Genomic DNA, 18,050 nt, shown 5'->3' on the forward strand with positions numbered 1-18,050 from the left:
ATGCATTATAGTACTTGCAACAGCACATCATTCTGAAAGACAAATGTGAACACTGTAACATGGAAAAAGTACGTGCATCAGTCTGTTGTGCAGTTGGCTACACACCTTACTCTACCTAGGGCTGTCACCACACAGAATGACCACAGAAGCTTCCTTAAAAATACTAGGTACAACGTTCTAAACAGCGTCCTGAGCATCTTGTATTTACTATATGCTGACTCAACAGGGCTTGGAGACTACCTAATAGTAGCTCTGTTAATGAGTCAGTCACAGTCAGAGGCCAGTGAAGAGCCCTACTGTTTTCTCCACAAGTATGTGTGTGCACGGCTGTCCCATTCTTATCACTCCCTTATTTCCTTGAGACAGGGCCTCTCACTGAACCTGGAGCTAGCCCTCTGTCTTCTAGCTAGGCTCAGCAATTCTGTTTCTGTGCCTTCCTCTCCTACCATTTCTAGGGTTACAGGCATGCTCAGGCATGCCCAGCTTGTTGATGTTGGCTCTGGAGATGTAAACTTGGACCCGAGTGCTTTATAGCAAGCACTTCTAGCCACTGAGCCATCTCTCCAGCCCTCAACAGATCTTAAGTTGTATTTCTTAAAAAATGAATAGGCATCACTGGGGAAAATAGAAGTTTCATAATGATTTCTACCGAGTGTGGTGTCACACCTGTCATTATCAGTACTCAAGTGAGGACGGGTTCAGAGTTGTCCTCAGCTACCTGGTGTGTTTGCGCCTAGCAGCCAGCACCCACCCAGTGCTGTGCTCCACGGGCATTCCTCCAGGCGTGCCCAGGTCATTTGGGAGTCATTCCTGCTCCTGTTCTTGCCATAAATGTTCATGTTCTGGTGGGTCTTGCCTTGGAAATAAGGCAAAAATGGAACTAAGGTGGATTCTTTGGAGGAAATGGGATCATTTATAGATGACTTCACTATTAGTTGAAAAGCCCAAGAGATTCAGCTAAAAAATCAGTAAAAGATATTTAGTGTCCAGTTAAAAAAGAAATGTCTGCCTTCTGGAGTTCTCTAAAGGGCAGCAGTGGGCAGTGAGGAAATGGGGTTCCAGGGTCACAGCAGCGCCTCAGGAGGAGATTTCACAAGCAGGCAGGTATTCTCTTACATGGAGAAGACAACAGAAATTAGCTGCAAGGCAGAGGTGGGTTGCTCCCTGGTGGTGTGGCCTCTTCCTTCCCATACACCATGGAAAGGTGAGCAGTCTGTTGAGCGGAATGGAAGTACCTGATGAGCAAAGACTGAGCAAATCAAATGCTGAGATTAACGAAGATAGATCCAGGAAGAGAGCTGAGAAGGGCTGCAGTTCTCAATAGGGAAATGGGAAGGCATCAGGAAAGAGAAAACCTGGAGATGAGAAGGAACCACGGGGATGGGAACAAGTGGCAAAAAGTCTAGGAAGGGCCTGAGGCTGCAGTGTGCTTGGCCTGTCCCAAGAGAAGTCAGACTGACCTCACTGGAATGTGAGGCACTAAGGTGACCTAGCTGTCACCCCTCGTGAGCCATGGTCACACCTCTGGTCTTTACCGAGAGGGGAAAACAGAGGGTCATTAGAAAAGGGACATAACTTGAAAGGCCATCCAACCTGCTCTTTTGACAATAAACTGACAAATGTCATGCATGGGAGGAAACAAGAACAGCTAGGGACTTCTTTGGCCATCCAGCTGAAGCAAGAATGGCTGGGGTCAGTGATGGCCAAACAGTGAGAGGGATTTGGGGCCTTTCTTGAAGTAGGAGCCCCTAGAACTGGGTGTGAAGAAAGGAGTGTTACAGGCCCAACACTTACCTCACAGGGTGGTGACACTGTTTCCCTTGAAAGTCCAAGAAGGCTTGAGGACCGAATGAACCTCCAGGTGAGAATGCTCAAGAAAGCAAGGGAAATGTCTAGACTATACTATAGATGCTCAAGTCTGTCATATGTCTACCACGGTAGCCCAGCAGGGAAAGAATGCTGGTGTGTCCTGGGCAGAGTCACCAATCAGAGCATAGGACACAGCGAGGGCCTGATCCATCCTTGCACGTGGCAGCGGTGACCCTCTGTACTTCCACCAACTGAACGCTGCCCTTTGTAGATTTCAGGTGGTTTAGGGCTTTTGAAAAGCTGTAACAACAGCCAGCCAGTACTTACTGCACTCTGCTCTAGCTGCTGTAACAGAAGGACCTGTTTGGTCCCCACAATCACCTTGACAGGCTAGGCAGGGAGGCGGTTCTTCACGTTACACATGTGTGGCAAGAAGCCCAAGGAACAGAGGTGTGGTAAGCACATCTTGTCAGCAGGTTTGACCAGAACCACGTCTGCTGAGAACTAAAGGTGGCAAGTAGATGAGCGCCACTATGAGCAAGTGTTTCCAGAAGACGGCTAGAGCGGCCGCATAGGCATCCAGGGAGGCCCTCTGGAAGGTGGCCTGGTGTGTCTACAGGGTCGTTGGCGATGATTCCAAGAGGGAGAAAACAAAACTAGTAATGATTACATGTGCAGCTGCACCTTACTGTCTAGCTTATGAAGATACCAGGAGTTGATGTAAAGGAACCGTCTGCTAGCTACTGTTCTACCAGAATTGTTGATGAGAGAGTATTTACAACTCAAATGGCTGTCAACAAAGCTGTACGCTTTGTGAATGCTTTTGGTAAGTCAGTCTATAAGAAACGATGGATTTATGGATAGACAACATTTGTGTATATACTTACATAGAAACAGAAGTTAGGTAAGACATGCCCATGAATGGATATTGCCTCTCCACCCCCACCCCACCCCCGGCTGTGAAGATTGTAAATATTATACTGTGGTCATTTCTACTTTTTGTATTTGAGAATACATCAATTTTGTGATTTTAAAAACTGAAGTTAAAACTGTCACATTAAAATAGCGGGCAGTAGAGTAGCCATTCCTCCCGGGTGGCTTGTGAAGCTTTCCCAGGCTCTGTGGTATCACTAGTACACGGAGATACGTGATTCCCTTTCCAGAGAGGCAGACGTGTGCTTTCCACTCCATTGCTTTGATAGTCCTGGGGTGACCTACTGGTCCTAGCAAAGCCTAGCCTGTGGCTGGAGACCTATGTGGCTGTGCCATGTACATGTAGCTGAAATGCTCAAGTGAGTTACTGGCTGGGTTGAGGCTTGAGTCAGTGATCTTATCTTCATAGTAATGTTTCCACTTTAAAACAAATACCTCTGGGCATGTATATGGCAGGTTTCCTTCCCTCTTCCTTTGGCTGACGTCATGAATGGAGAAGGGGCTCACTGAATGAAGAGGTTTGCTGTCAGCACAGGAGTCACATTGCTGTCACTTCTCTTTCTAGGAGAGAATTTAGTAGCATCCTTACAAGTCCCTGGAAGTTTAAGTACAGAGCACTAGTTGGGTTTGGATTCCATGGGGATGTCATTTAGGAGCTTTGTCCCACGTTATGGGCCACACACACATAGAGCCTGCAGGCCTATGGTTGAGGTGGCTTTTGGGAACCAAAGTGGAGTGTAGACTTTACACTGTCACCACATGGTCTGTCCATTAGCCCAGGTGTCTGCTGTAGCTGTACCTAGTCTCCTTTGTGTGTCCAAGGTTGGTAAAGCTCCTTCAGGCAGTGTGGCCTTTGAGGGCTGTTGAATGGCTGCTCTCTACAGGACCCTGGCTGTAAACAGTCTTGGGTGGGCTCTGATCATCTCTGTTCTGAGTCTGAGCTCTTTCATTCTCCTGAGCCAACTTGGCGGGTGGCTTCATGGGAGATCATTTGAGGCAGGGGAAGACAGACTGAACTCTGGCACACTGCTAGAGATGAGGCCATAGTCCCAGCCTCAGGACTCTCCTTTAGCCTTGTGAGTCTGTTCATTTCCCTCTGTCATTTTCATTTCTAGTCACATTTGTGCTTTTCTAGTGTGTTAGCCTGCTTCCCTGCTGGGACGGTCGACTGTACCCCAGTTCAGTTGTCCTCTGCAGGATCGTTTTATTCTTGTCTCCCTTCGTTGCTCTTGGGGATTGAGGAGGAAAACAGCTTCATACCACTGAAGGCAGGTTTCCAACCTTACCCTAAAAACAGCATCATCTTTATCACACACATTATCAGGGAGATGATTGATAGAGCCAATGGGTGCCCCTTGCCAATTCTGCGTAGGTCCAAAGGCAGGTGTGACTTGGGTGCACCATCTAATATCTCACCTCATAGTCCCCTTCTGTGTGAGGAGGCCTGGGTTCATAGGCTGGGTGTGATGCTTCTGCAGGAATTCTTGTAAAACAGTTGAGCATAAACTGAAAGGTGCTGGAATAGGTGTGAATGTACATTCTGTTCACATCCATTTTCCATTCATTCAACATTTGCTGGAGCAAAATAGGGCTCTTGGGGTGTGGTGCAGCAAACAGCCACTGACCTTCAGGATAGAGTGCTCTCCTGTGCTCAGGCCTTGCTTTGTAGTCAAGACCTTCGGCCTTCGCGTCCTTAGAGACTATTCCCCGGGCTCCCCCAGCAGCACCTGGAACCTGACTCTGAGGTCACAGATAGGAGGCTCAGGTGGGGGAACTGGGCTGGCTGCCGTTGTATGGCAGGAGCTAGCAACCTTGTCTGTCTCTTTGCACTACTGCTCTTCTAGACTCTGGTGACACCGTTTTTCCTGGTCCCTTCCCTTTGGTAGGGGTAGTCCCTTGCTGCTATGGCCACTCTGGGTGTTTGCTTCTCAGTGGCTAGAGCCACTGTGCTCATGTGGCTGCCTGCCATGCCACCTTCAGCTGTGGTCAGCGTCTTCAGAGTCTGTCTTTGTCCCCATTGTCGACTCCACACTGCTGGGGTGGTGGGAGCAGGGTATGTTGTAAAGGGTCTCATTATGTAGCCCAGGCTGGTCCCAAACTATCCTGTCTCTCAGATGCTGGATCTAGTGGTATAAAGCACTGTCAGCTACCACTGCATTTTGATGATAGATTTGTAAGCCATACATGAGGAGCTCTAGGGGAAGTGTCACTGTACCACATGATAAAGATGCAGTAAATACCTGCTAAATGAGTAATAAAACATACACAGATCAGTAGCCATGGAACACATTTCAAATACTTACATTTAGTGCACATATAAAATACCCCTCATATTAAAACCTGACAGAGGTGTCATATCTAAGGCTTTCTGTGCACCTGGCCTGGTTCTGAGCCATTGTGTTGTGTCTATTACCCAATCCTATCCTCTCTAAAACTCTGAAAGGTATAGGTCCTGTTATCCCCATTTCTGGATGACAATCTTGGAACATGGAGCAGTAATCACTAATGAGGATCAATACAAGGACTAGAACCCAGGGCAGACTGGCCCCAGGATTTCCTGAACCTATAGGCCATGTTCTATGTCTGCCCTCCTTCAGGTGAAGTGGACTGTGGGGAGTAGGTAAGGCTCACCTAGAGCTTCAAGGGGCTCCTGGTTATTTAGGCAGCCTGTCAGCATGATTGACCATGTCAAAGACCAGAAAACCAAGGTGCCTCTACAAACAAGAGGTTGGTAACAGTCACAGTCTTTCAGGCCTTAATCAACTGAGAACCCAAGAGGTACCCCTAATAATAGTGCCATCACCATTTTTATTAGAGAGCAGTGAAATCAGTCCCCTCAAAATCTAGGAAAGACATTGAACCAGCATCATGGCAGTATTTGACTCTGGTGGGAGGTTTGCAGAGGTTGGTGAAGAGGGACATGGTGATTACTTATTGTGATGTTGTCAATGAACTTGGAAAGCCCATAGGCTTTAGCACAAAGCATGAATAGTCTGAAGAGGCCTGTGGGAACTAGTGGTACTGTGATGGGTCACTCAGCTCATTGCTTTTTTGTTAAACAGGAAGATGATAGTGGAAAAAAAAAAATAGATGGTAATGATAAAAACAAAAGTGAGCCATTCCAGGGTTACTGGTGACAAGTCCAGGCAGGGTAAGGCCTGCCAGATTTTTGCCAGGAAACATTCAAGTCATGTTGATTGGCATATTTTGCTCAGTTCCTTTAAAAATCTCAAATTCCAACAACCAAAAAGTTAAAAATCCACCTGTCAGTTTTAAGTTCACTGGGAAGGATAAATAAGGAAGTCATATAAGTAGACAAAGGAAAGAGAAAGCCAGTGTGAGCACCTGGCTTAGAGAGTGACTGGGATTGGCTTCTCTGGAAACATGGATTCCTTACTCGTTTTTCCTTGTAACTACTGCACTGAAAAACAGCAAACCTTAGGACATGCAGTATAGATAGTACACACACACACACACACACACACACACACATTCAGCTATGTCCATATTTTTATGCCAAGGAAGCATGCTGGGTTAATAAGAAACTTAAAAGCATACAAGTTCATACGTGTATAGTTCTGGAGCTGAGTGATGTGCATTTTCAAGAAGAAGTGACAGGCAGCCTCTTGCCCCACCCCTGACCTGCTAAGAACAGAGAGAGCAGTTAAGCAGGAAAACTGCATAAGCCATCAGGGATTTTGGACAGAGCCTGGCAGATGAGTTGAAACTGTAGTGGAACCACCTCTATGAGAACTCGCCTGCAATGAGAGAGAGCTCCGTGTCTGCTTCCAACATGGGCTCTCCTCGCCTTGTCCATCAACCTGGTTAATATTTGCACTTTAAGAAAGGGTTCCTTGGCCTGCCCTCCCATCACCCCCACCCAAGAAAGCAGGCTGTGGGAGAAGCAAAGGGAAGCGCTGTGCCTGTGGCCCCAGGTGTCGTACCAGTCACAAACATGAGCACAGCACACTCAGAGCATCACCTTCACAAGTGCTGGTGACCTCCAGAAGTGAGCCATGGCTTGCAGAGGGCCATGGGATTTTTTTGGTTTGATTTTGTTTGGTTTTTCAAGCCAGGGTTTCTCTGTATAACAGTTCCAGTTGTCCTGGATCTCGCTCTGTAGACCAGGCTGGCCCCAAACTCAACAGAGATCCACCTGTCTCTGCTTCCCAAGTGCTGGGATTAAAGGCGTATGCCATCACTGATGGGTCTCCATGTTTTTAGAAAAATAAATAAAAGTAAAAATAATAAATAATTTGCTGCAACTAGAAGGCTGGGCTGAGTGGCGAGCCAGCTGCTTTGTGTGCAGAGTACCAAACCTTTTGAGTCTTCCGCCTGCCACGAGCTGTGGGAGTTTAGGGATGTGGCCCGCAGAGAAGGAGCACCTTGATTCAGGTTCTGTCAGGCAGAAATCTGGTAGGTTTGTCTGTTTTACCTCTTGCCTCCTGAAAGTCCTTTGGAACAACTTTCAAGTCAGTGAAGCTATATAGGATGGTAAGAACCATGAAGCTTCTCCCTCACAAGTCCTTAGTCAGGGCCAGAGCCCAGCCAGGGAAGCATGTGTTATGTTAGATGTGCTGTTTTGATCTGCTTTGTTTTAGGAACCTCTGAGTCTGCTCATGGGAAGATGAAAAGCGGCACGGCCAACCCTCCTCCTGTCCACTCAGGCCAGCAGAGCTGCTTTTGTGGAAACCTCATGGTACCCAGTGGAGGTCTGCCAGTGTCAGCCCCTGTGGCTGGCCTGCAGTGTGTCCAGATCCCTCTTCTGCAGGTAGGAACCACCCACGTGGATGTTAAGGTCTGCAGGGGCAGGATGGTGGAGGGGTGGCCACTGCCCTCTCAGTAAACTGTCCTAAGTCCTGTGTCCTGTCCCAGCCATCTTAATAACCCCAGCCTCTTTCTTCTTCCCAGCCTGTCTCACTGCATCTGTGCAAGCCCTTGCCTTTGTTAGGACTGACGTATCAGGTTTGTGGCACTGTGTTACCCTGGGTCTAGTCCCCTCAACCTGGTCCATCTTCCCCACGTCCCTTGGAGGTGCAATGGCTTGTGCCTCTGTCCTGCCAAGGCCTACTTGGGACCACTGTGTGCAGGCTGGAGGCATCAGAGACTGCCGAAGCTGGCCGTGTATAAGCTTCACAGCTGCTGGTATTTATGCTGCCCCACCTCTCCCCGGACTCTCCTATAAGCTCTCCTTAGACTGTTCTGGCCATGCTTCTGGGCACCACTCCCGGCACACGAGCTGGTGCAGGCTTTCATGTGAAAACAGTGGGGTCTCTTTGATTCTCTGCTTTCTCGTTGGTCACTGAAGATAAGGTTCAGCCACCTCTTTGGGGGCTCAGCAGACCTGTATTTGACAGACAGCCATCTATGGGAGCTCACTGCCAAGTCACTCAGCAGCCCCATACATACCTGCAGTCCCAGGATGGCCTCTAAGGAGGTGGATGGGGAAGGGAAGGGGTTTGGAAGCTGAGAGATTCTGGCCCAGTCACACACACCTACATGTTGCACACCTGTACTTAGGGCTCCGGGTGAAACTTCAGCAGGCCAGTGCAAACCTAGCTGTCAGAGACTGAGGGTGGAGCTGTTCCTGTTACTTCAGAGAGCTTAGAGACAGGCAAGGTCCATCTGGGAGAGGACCGTGAAGGAAAGATGAGACCAGGGGTAGAAGACTGTGAGGGGCCTGCAGGGCTCAGATAAATGGGGGACAGTGGCAAAGACTGACCTGGAGAAATAGGCAATGAAAGGGTTCTAGACCAAAAAAGAAGCAGGTAAGGGTTTGGTGGGCAGACTCAGACTTATGTGTAGAAAGGAGCTGAAAATCATGCTCCTCCCTCCCAGTTTGACCCAATGGTGGAACAGCTTGGAACAGCTAGAGATGGGGACAGCAGAAGGAGTGGGAGGCTTGTCCTGGAGGAGCACAGCCAGAGCGCGCAGGTCAGCTTGCAGAAGGCACTCCAGGGCTAAGGGCATAGGGAGAAGAGACCGTAGGAAAGCTGCCACCACAGGTAGAAAAAGAGCCCACTGGGAAGAGCGTGCACCAGGGTATAAATCTTTACCTGGCCTTTGGCAGCTAATGTTGTCTTGGGCAAGTGGCTTTAGCCCACAGCCTCAGTATTGTCCTGAGATAGAAACGGTAGTACTTAGAAGGTCCTTGGGGCAGTGGGAGGATGGAGGGTGCTCAGTTTGGGGGGGGGGGGTATGCAGCTGTAACTGAATGTGCACATGAGAAAGCAAAACCATTCTTTCCTAACTTGCTTCTGGGGACCTGGCAGCCTCCTCGTCTCAGGGAGCCCTCTGCTCTCAGGTCTGTTTGGCCCATGGGTAACAGGGAACAGAGAGAAGACCTCCCCATGAGCTTGAGAAAATACTAGGGCACCCATGCAGAATTTAGGACACCTCAGGAGGAGGGGTGCTTTGGGGACTGGGAACAGTTTTTGAGTGTTGAAATAACATAGGGAGTCTGGCAGCAGAAGATCCCAGACTAAACTGAACCTTGGGCTGGGTTAAAAGTGAAAGAGATGGAGAGGCCAGTGCTCCTGCTTCCTGATTACCAGTGTGTGATGGTTCTTGATGTTGCCTCCCCAGGATGACCCCTCAGGTGAAGGAGGCGTGCCACTACCCCTCAGCCCACAGCGTTCTGCCTTCCACCCCTACTTCACCGTGGATCTGCCTGTCTACGTCCTCCAGGTCTGGGTGCCTACGGTTCTTCTTCTTCTCAGTAGAACTCATCCCAGGTTTCCCATGTCAGGAGACTGTGGCATGGGTTAGCAGCTGCCATGAGCCTGCCCTAGAAGCACATTGGGTTGGTGGTCAGGCCAGCCATCTTGGACTTTTGTGAAAAGATAGTCAGGACCACAGCTTTAGATAAGGCTTGGTTGACACTACAGTGTCTGCTTATAGACCTGGTGAAACCTAGTGTGCCTGTGACTCCATTTCTAAATTCTCCGTAAATGGGCTGCACCCACAGGAGTTCAGTAGCTATGTAGTGAGTGGTTAAGCTGAGAGTAGGTAGCCACCAATGCAGCTCTAGGTCTGAATGGAAGTCACTTTTCAGGCTGCCAGCCTACCTCAGAAATGTCAGTTCTACTGTCCTAAGCCTCTCAGAAGACTATCCTAAAGAAAGGAAATCTGAGCCAGATAGCCATAGGTGGCACCCAGTGATCAGGAGACAAAGGCTGGAGAACTGCACATTTGAGGCCACTTGGGCCACACAGCAAGAACCTGTCTCTAACAGACACAGAAAGGGAGGAAGAAGATGTGGAGTGGTGGGGAAGAGAGCAAGAGGCAATGAGAGAGGGAAGGTGAGTTACAAACTGCTGGCGACCTCAGACCTGCCCACTGCACCTTAGAGTCTGCAATACCAAAGCAGGAGTGCTGGGTTCTAGCAGGAGAGTGATGGGTACCACCCATGGCCATCTCCCTCCCTAGGTGAGCTGCCTACTGCGTGTGGGATATAAGAAGAGACGGTCTCGGTTTTTTGGTTTTTGGTAATTTTTTTTACAGGAAAGTACATGGGTGCTTGAATATATGTGGACCCATCAGTGGGCCTAGAAAAAATAAATCTGGGAAAATGTAATGGTTTTTAGTTTTTGTTTGTTTGGTTGGTTGGTTTTTGTTTTTTGAGACAGGGTCTCACTAGGTCGCCCTGACTGGCTGGCCTGGAACTCACAGAGATCTGCCTGTCTCTGCCTTCCTGGGATTAAAAGAATGTGCCACCGTACGAAGCACATTGTTCTTTGAAGGGACAGAAGGTGTGGAATAGGTCTCTGCTGTGTCTCCCCCTCTTTTTCCACCCCACCTCTCCTCAACTTTCTGCTTGGTTTTGCAGGAGGTGCTTCCAGCATCTGGGGGTTCTGCCGGGCTGGAGACTATGCAGGCACCAGGAAGTACCATCAACCTGCAGGACCTTCAGTGACAGCAGCCTGAGCAAACAAGGACCATGTTCCAGGCTACATTTCAAGACCTCAGATGACAATGGTGTGGGCAGGGAGACCTCACTTGACTTCTGCTCAGCAGCCCAGCCCGATTCTTTGAGACTTTGGGGTACATGTAGTGAAAGTGCTTTCCTTCTGTTCTACCAAGATCCAGCCTGGGCTATACTCTTTGAAACTGCCTCCACAGTGCGGTAGGCACCATGGCCATGCAATGCATGTGCGTTCCAGCCCTTCCCGGTCCCCTTGGGCCTGAGCTGGGTAGCACTTGTTGCATTAGAAGATCCCTGCAGGAAGTGGGTGGAGCATGGCTCCCTGCTCAGGTACATCTCTGTACCTAGTCTGGACAGGGCCTTCAATTGTAGTGTGTTAGCATTCGGCCTGAGACATCTAGAAGTTTGGTTCTTTTCTGAGAGCTTGTGTGACAGACTACTTTGCATCTACTAGGCTGGTGTTAGTGGGTGTGTGGGTTCACTACACTGTATGCCATGGTCAAGCCGAATTTGGGCTGAGCATTAGCAGTTTACACGGGCAGCTAGTCTGAAAGGTGATTGGGGTGGCCTGGCGCCCACCAGTGGCCTGCTAGTAGGCCCTCTTCCTAGACCGACAGTGTGGCTCATAGTTTGGGAATGAAGAGTTCAGACTTTTAAAGTAATTTTTCTAAATTCTGTATTTGGGATTCTTGGTAAATAGTAACTTGTCTTCAGTCTCTAAAGTGGGGTTCTGACTGCTGTATGTTATGTATAGGGCTGGAACAGAGGTGTGTTTTATGGTTGAGATTGAAGATAAGCATATTATGTGGCCTTGGCCTTGTGTGTTTTCAGAGTGATTCTGTCTTCCCAGAAGAGACGGTTGCCTTGCACATATTTATTTGTTAGTTAAGACTGGACACAGGGTCACTCAGAAATGCATTTTTCTTGGGCCTTTTGGAGTGTGTGCTTATTCGGATACTGGTTTGGTTCTGCCCCGTCTGAGTTGCTTTGTTTCTTGGGTCCAGGGAGGGCCCTGAGTTTGGGCATGCGTCCTCTCTGGATGGCTCTGTGGGGCCATCTGTCTAGGTGCTGCTCCCCACAAGGGGATTATAAGTCCTGCTTGAGAAGATCTCCTGCTTTCCACAGGTCTCTCCTGCACCACAGGCCAAAGTTTAGGGGTTGAACATGCCCACCTGTCATCAGGGCCCACCCCACTCCATGGGTAGCCTGGTACCACTGTCAGCTGCCTCAAGAGCCCACCTCACAGAGAAGCTCCCTTCTCCCACAGCCTCCAGGGTGTGTCTACCAAGTGATGGGCTGGACTGTCATGTTCTGAGCACTGGAGCTTCCTGCTGCCATGGGCCCAACTCTTAGTACAAATGAATAAAAGTGTTTGTATGTCATGTACCGAAAGTTTGGCTCCGGTTTCATTCAAGGTACTGTGCATGGTGCTGAGATTCTTGCCCCTTCTGCCCAGCGGGCCACACGTTCTTTTGTCTCCAAGGGCCAGCGATGCCCTGCCCTCCTCAGGGACAGGTTTTGGGCTTCTCTCCAAGCAGCTGTTTCTGATGGGAACCAGGATGGTGTTCTGTCCCTCAAACACATGCTTTGGGTGAAATGACAAAAGAGGGCTTCCCAGAGGCTTCCTTCAACAGGCCATTCAGACACCCAAGAGACGTGACTTTATTTCCTGTTTGTAAGGAGGCTGACAGGAGAGCATAAGATGGAGTTGGGGACCCATCAGGCTCACAGCTCCTGCCTTCACTAACTACTGACCTCTTCCTGAGCCCTCAGCCAGCTCTGCTGCTAAGTGAAGAAGAAGAGCATCTCCTCCTTGTCCTTGTCCATCGCCACGTGCTCAGATACCTCCTTTATTTTGATGACTGGTGGACGGGAGCGGCTTACCAATCTCCTGCCTCTCTGCAGGGGCAATAAATATGGTGAGCCTGTGCTGGCTATGGAGATGCCATGCTGCCCATGTCCCCTGCTAAGGTTCAGGAAGTGGCCAGCAAAGCCTGGTCATACAGACCAGCCACTCAGGGGTGGTACTGACTAAAGGGACCTGGAGTGCGGATCAGCCTAGCAGTCACCATGCCAGCTCCATGGAGCACACTTTTTTGAAGGGCAAGAGCTAAAGTTATTTCCTAGCTCAGGGCTTCCACAGGAGAACCTGCAGTGCGACAGAAAACCTTAGCGGTCGCCTCTAAAAGTCCGTGATCACTCTTAAGGCCCAGCCCCACAACCTTCAGCTCTCTTAAGCTGTCTGTTCTGTGTCCAACAACAGCCCTTGACTGATGCTCCTAACCAAGCCTAGCTCCTCCATGCTGTTTGTCACATATACTATGTTGAACTAAATCATGTGGTATGACACTTTCTGCCAGCCCCCCAAAACTTAGCTATTTCCTTTGTTCTTGGATTTGCTTGGGGAAGTTCTCGGAAGGCTGCTCTCTAAAGAGGCTCCTCTGCCCTGCCAGCCCTCTGGTGGTAGCATGTGTTTGCTCCTTCTCCCCCTCTGCCCCCAACCCCTTCTTACTGAAGCTCCTCTCCAGGAAAGAAAAGCCTCCCCTCCCCACTAAGGCCCTGTTAGGGTTAGACCTCCGTATATTGTCCTGTTTCTGTCCAAGGCTCTCCTTGCCATCTGAGTCCTGATCGTGGCCTGGAAGCCCTTTCTCCTAATGAGCTGCATCTCCTGAAGGGAATTATGTGTCCGCTTTCTTTCTGGACTAAGCACAGGGATGTTTAGTAGCATCTTACTATTAACAGTGTTCATCTTTCCCAAGCAGTGAAATGGGCAGCCATGTTTTATGGATGCCCACCAGCTCCTTTGTCTCTCAGGGGCCATACTTGACTCCAGACCTGCTTTCAGGGCCAGACTTTCTGCTTTCACATTCAAAAGACACAAGGCTGCCACAGTGCATTTTCTGTGGGGCGAGAGCTTGAGACCCAGAAGACACAGGCCTCTCAACCGGCAGCCACTTGACCTACGGTCTGTCTGGGGGGTGGACAGAGCAACAGGCCCCTGAAACTGGGTGTTGGTGTGATGAGTTCTGTGGCTGAGCATCTGCACCTGGCAGAGGTTATGACGAGTACATCTGGGAGATTGGTCCTGGTGAGGTCAGCTCTAGGGCGGGGGCACCGGAAGTGCCTGGCTTTGGAGACTGCTCCACTCCAGCTCGGCACTGCAAACTGTTTCTTCAGCAGTGATTTGCCTTCAGGGAAGCCTCGGAGCTCGGGCTGGAGAGCCCAGGAGCTGTGCCCTCCAGCCCTGGCCCCACCCCTCACCTTCTTTTTGATTTCCGCTTGGGCCCTGGCTCGAGCCCGCTGCAGACGCTCCTCCTGCAGCTCCTTCTGCAGCCTGGCCTTCTCCTCACGCATCCTGAAAACAAGAGGTGCCTTACAGGGACCAGGGCCTGGGGGTGGGGGGGTCTCTCCTTTTCCCACTCAGGCTCCAGGTCAGTCCATGCCCTCCCACGTCTAGAAAATGCCACCTCTGCCCTTCCCGTCAGTCCTGGGCAAATCAGCCAAGGCTTGCAGGGGAAGGCAGATAGGGCTAGGTAGATGCCATGCTGGCCTTGAGGGTGACCTAAGGTTCGGAGCACACCCCTCAAAAAGCAGGTTTCCCTGGATCCACATCTAGGTCTTCAGTCCCTGTGCCCACAGTCCAACACCCTGGCACCTAGCTAGGACATTAGTCTTAGTGCAGGTGCTGGGGCCCCAGAGGAGATGGCCCCATGCTTGGGAGAGACAGACAGACTTGGCAGATAGTTGTGTCCCATGACCCTGCCCTCTGGGACCCACAGAGGCCTGGCTTCACAACACAGAGTCCTGAGCCTGTCTCTCTGGCCAGGAGACTCAAGAGGGTGGACTCTGACGAGAGCGCCCTGCACCCAAGCCAGGGCTGCAGTCACAGAAGGTTGGGCACGGTGGCTTACCTCATGCGCCGCTCCCTCTCCTTGGCCTTCTCAGCCTGCTCGATCTTGACCTGGGGTATTCGCTCCAGATTCTCGAGCAGCTCATCTAGCTGGTGCTCCACCACGGTCAGCATCTGCACGGTGCCCAGGTTGGCCTCCTGGTGCGTGCCCACACATTTCCGGTACACATCCATCACCTTGAGGTTGAGGCTCTCCAGCAGCTTGTCCTGGGGACAGTCGGCCAGCGGTGTGGCATGGCTGCAAGCCCTTGCTCACCCTCACATTGACAGCCTGCCTACACCAGCAGTCACGGCTTGTCAGCCAGGATGGAACAGCCGCATTGTGGGCTCACAGAGAAGGGTGGAACGATGGTACCTGATTCCCTTAGCCAGAATAGCCCTGGTGTTCCTATGGTCACATCTGACATCTCACACCCCAGCCCTTCCCCCAGCTTCCTTAGCAAGCCCATTGAGGCCCTTGCTACAGGCCACAGGAATGTAAGAACTCAGCTGGTTATAGCAAAGCCACTACCTGAAGGGATCAAGGAATTCCTTCAGAGGAAACCAAATCCCAGGGAGCTTTTGGTGACATTTGGCTTGTTATAATCAGCTGTCTTCTGTTATGAAAATCATGTGTGCCTTCATAGCTTTCCCAATTGATTTTTCCCCAAGAATTGCTAACAGTGTGGACTCTTTGGACATATACATTTGAGGTATTTGGAGAACAGCCTCAGGAAAGGCTTCCTTACCCCCAGCCCATCTGTTTCTCCCCGTTCAGCACTGGAACCAGATATCTCCCTTAGCCACATTCAAGGACTAACAGAAATAACAATCCAGACGACCACATGCTAGTCTCCTGATTTAAGGCAAATTCCACAAGGAGACACCACCTAGGTCAGGTGGACCCTAAGTAATAGGTTTACACAACTTAGCTTGGACCCTCCTTTCTTACAGCCTTACTAACTTTATAGACCCCTAACTTCTTACCTAACCACTCCTAGGAATATAGGGTGAGCACATAAATTCCCTTTTTGATATACTAACTGATATTAGCTCTCAGCTGACCTCCTCCCTTAACCACTTCATTTTCAGGTCATAAAAGAAAGCCTGACAACAGGTGGGCAGTGGTGGCAATGGTGGCGCACACCTTTAATCCCAGCACTCGGGAGGCAGAGGCAGGCAGATCTCTGTGAGTTTGAAGCCAGCCTGGTCTACAAAGCAAGTTCCAGGAAAGGCGCAAAAGGTACACAGAGAAACCCTGTCTCAAAAAACAAAAAATAAATAAAAAATAAAAAATAAAAGGAAAGCCTGACAATCACTGCCTGAGGAAACTCTTACCTGCCTTTATGACCTTACAGGAATTCAGGCCTGGTGACCTGACTGGAGGGAAGGATTGTGATTGTTTAGGTATATAACTGTAAAGCTAGAGACTGAATGGTGAATTAAAGCTAATGGACTATAGAGCTCGGTGTGCTGAGATTCTATTTCCCGAAAATAGTTCTCGCCATTCATAGTTTTCTCTCCTGGGCCCCTGGGAGAAGACTGGTCCTTCTAGTATTATACGAGATGCACTGACCCCCAACTCCCCACAGGACCACATTCTGTGAGGCCCAAGGTAGATGAACTCATCCCTCTCTGAGCCTGTCTGACATTCAGAAAGCAGGTAGCAACTGCCCTGTGAGTGTTGAGTGGGTGTTAATGAGCAACAGCAGGTAAAAAGGCTTGGTCAGGCCTGGCCATAGCCAGCACCCAGCAGCTCTTGGCCAGGCAGGAGCCAGGCCCCTGGCCTGGTGTCTGTCACACAAGGCCCTGGACAGTACTGGAAAGAACTAAAACCTGAGTGAGTAAATTCTTCTGTGTTTGTGTGCTGAGCTCCTGGCCCTGGTCCCCACAGTCAAGCATCTGGGAAGCAGTGCAGGCAGCTGAGAAGGGACGGGTAAGCAGACCCCTGGGGCACATGCCACGCCAAGCACCCAGAGCACAGGAAGCGGGCAGGGCCGGAGGTGCTGGGCCTGGGCCCTGCCCTGAGACACTCCTGTCCCTACCTGCTGGTCACCCTTATACTCCCCGAAGTGGAAGACTCGGGCTTTGAGCTGCAGCTCTGCTGCTGACTCCTCCTCCTTGGAGATTGATATCATCATGGTGGTGATCCACTGCTTCAGCAGGTTGACCTCCCTGTCCCTGCAGGGTCAGACAGTTCCCTCAGCACCCAGGGCTCCCACGAGGCATGACCTAGTAGGCATGTCCTGAGGCCATAGGCCTTGAAGAGTGGAGGTTCTGCCCACCCGGGTGGAACTCCAGGACAGTGCAGAAAGAGGTGTTACCCACCCTTTGCACCTGATGTCAGTGGAAAGGCCACTAGTCTCTTGCCTCTAACAGCATTAGCTTGTAGGATCTAGTGATGTTTACTAAATTGAAATTCCTTTCTATTCCTAATTTGTGAGCCATGGTGTTGTTTAACACACTGTTGGGATTGTCGTCATTTCTCCCTTAAATGTGTGTGTGTGTGTGTGTGTGTGTGTGTGTGTGTGTGTGTGTGTGTGTGTGTGTGTGTGTGTTCTGGGAATCAAACACAGGTCCTCCTTGCAAAGCAAACACTTTACTGACTCAGCCACCCCTTAAACCTTTGAATGTTCTGTAGAGTTATCTGTTACCACAGCTGGTTCTATGACTCTTTGGATAAATTATTATCCATTCACTTTCTTTAATCATTTTCTCTTTCTCACAAGCTGTTTTCTGATTTTTTTTTTCCCTAAGAAAGGGTGGTTGAGTTCATGGGCTGTGACTCAGAAACCACATGTGGGTGTTCCTGGGGTAGCTGCTGCCCTTCACCTATGTCCTGCTGGGAGCATGGATAGCTAGCTGTGTTGAGGGAGAACAGGGCCTCTGGGACTCTGAGAGGTTCCTGGCCTCTCTCCAGAATATCTCCTTGTGCCTCCAGCCCTTGCCAGGGCTCCAGAAAACAGTTTTGCCTAACAGCAGGTAGTTCTACTTCATTCTGGAGGTAGCCATGCTGGACCGGTAAGGGGAGTTGTGAGGAACGTGGCTCCCTGTCTGGACATTGAAGTCTCAGCTGGGTCGGGGCCTAGGCCCTGGCTGTTTCTGTTGCCTGAGCTGTCTTTCCTGGGCCTCTGGGTGACTGGCTCCTCCGTGTTCCCCAGCAGAGTCCTGGGCCACACACTGCTTTCTTACTTACCTGCCCTCTCAGCTGATGTCACCCGCCCTCACATCACTCCCCTTGTCTTCCTCCTAGCATGTGCATTTCCTACCAGTCACTGTATGGGTCTGTCTGCTGTCCACTGCCATCCAGCATAAGCTCCCGTGGGCAGGCCCAGCCTGACCCTTGCAGGCCTTGGGCCCTCCCAGAAAACTTGCTCAGAGTTTAGGGACTTGGTAGATGAGCCTGAACAATACCCCCGACCCAGTACCCCAGCCCAACCTTTCCTACTCTGCCCCCTTGGGCTCTGGAATGGGCCAGCAGAGGATACTGGCATG

The 18,050-nt window shown here is 50.3% G+C and overlaps 2 protein-coding genes across 5 annotated transcripts in view; one reads left to right on the forward strand and one right to left on the reverse strand.

The window, feature by feature from the left end:
* The window catches only part of Zxdc (ZXD family zinc finger C), a 32,243-nt gene extending 20,185 nt beyond the window's left edge, over positions 1-12,058 (forward strand). The window contains exons 8-11 of one of the 2 annotated variants that reach the window (XM_006995754.4): positions 7,344-7,513; positions 7,654-7,707; positions 9,328-9,429; positions 10,571-12,058. In XM_006995754.4, coding sequence (XP_006995816.4) covers positions 7,344-7,513; positions 7,654-7,707; positions 9,328-9,429; positions 10,571-10,657 — 413 coding nt within the window. In that variant the 3' untranslated portion in view covers positions 10,658-12,058. The remainder of the gene's footprint in view (positions 1-7,343; positions 7,514-7,653; positions 7,708-9,327; positions 9,430-10,570) is intronic. The other variant, XM_042273631.2, reaches the window with a different exon arrangement.
* Positions 12,059-12,288: 230 nt separating this feature from the next.
* Cfap100 (cilia and flagella associated protein 100) overlaps positions 12,289-18,050 on the reverse strand; it is a 29,896-nt gene continuing 24,134 nt past the window's right edge. For all 3 annotated transcript variants that reach the window (XM_015989169.3, XM_042273633.2, XM_042273634.2), the window contains exons 14-17: positions 16,601-16,736; positions 14,578-14,783; positions 13,928-14,021; positions 12,289-12,565 (exon numbers count right to left, since the gene is read on the reverse strand). In XM_015989169.3, the coding sequence (XP_015844655.1) occupies positions 12,452-12,565; positions 13,928-14,021; positions 14,578-14,783; positions 16,601-16,736 (550 nt within the window). In that variant the 3' untranslated portion in view covers positions 12,289-12,451. The remainder of the gene's footprint in view (positions 12,566-13,927; positions 14,022-14,577; positions 14,784-16,600; positions 16,737-18,050) is intronic.

This window comes from Peromyscus maniculatus, chromosome 3 (assembly GCF_049852395.1).
Source record: "Peromyscus maniculatus bairdii isolate BWxNUB_F1_BW_parent chromosome 3, HU_Pman_BW_mat_3.1, whole genome shotgun sequence".
NCBI classification, from domain to species: Eukaryota; Metazoa; Chordata; class Mammalia; order Rodentia; family Cricetidae; genus Peromyscus; species Peromyscus maniculatus.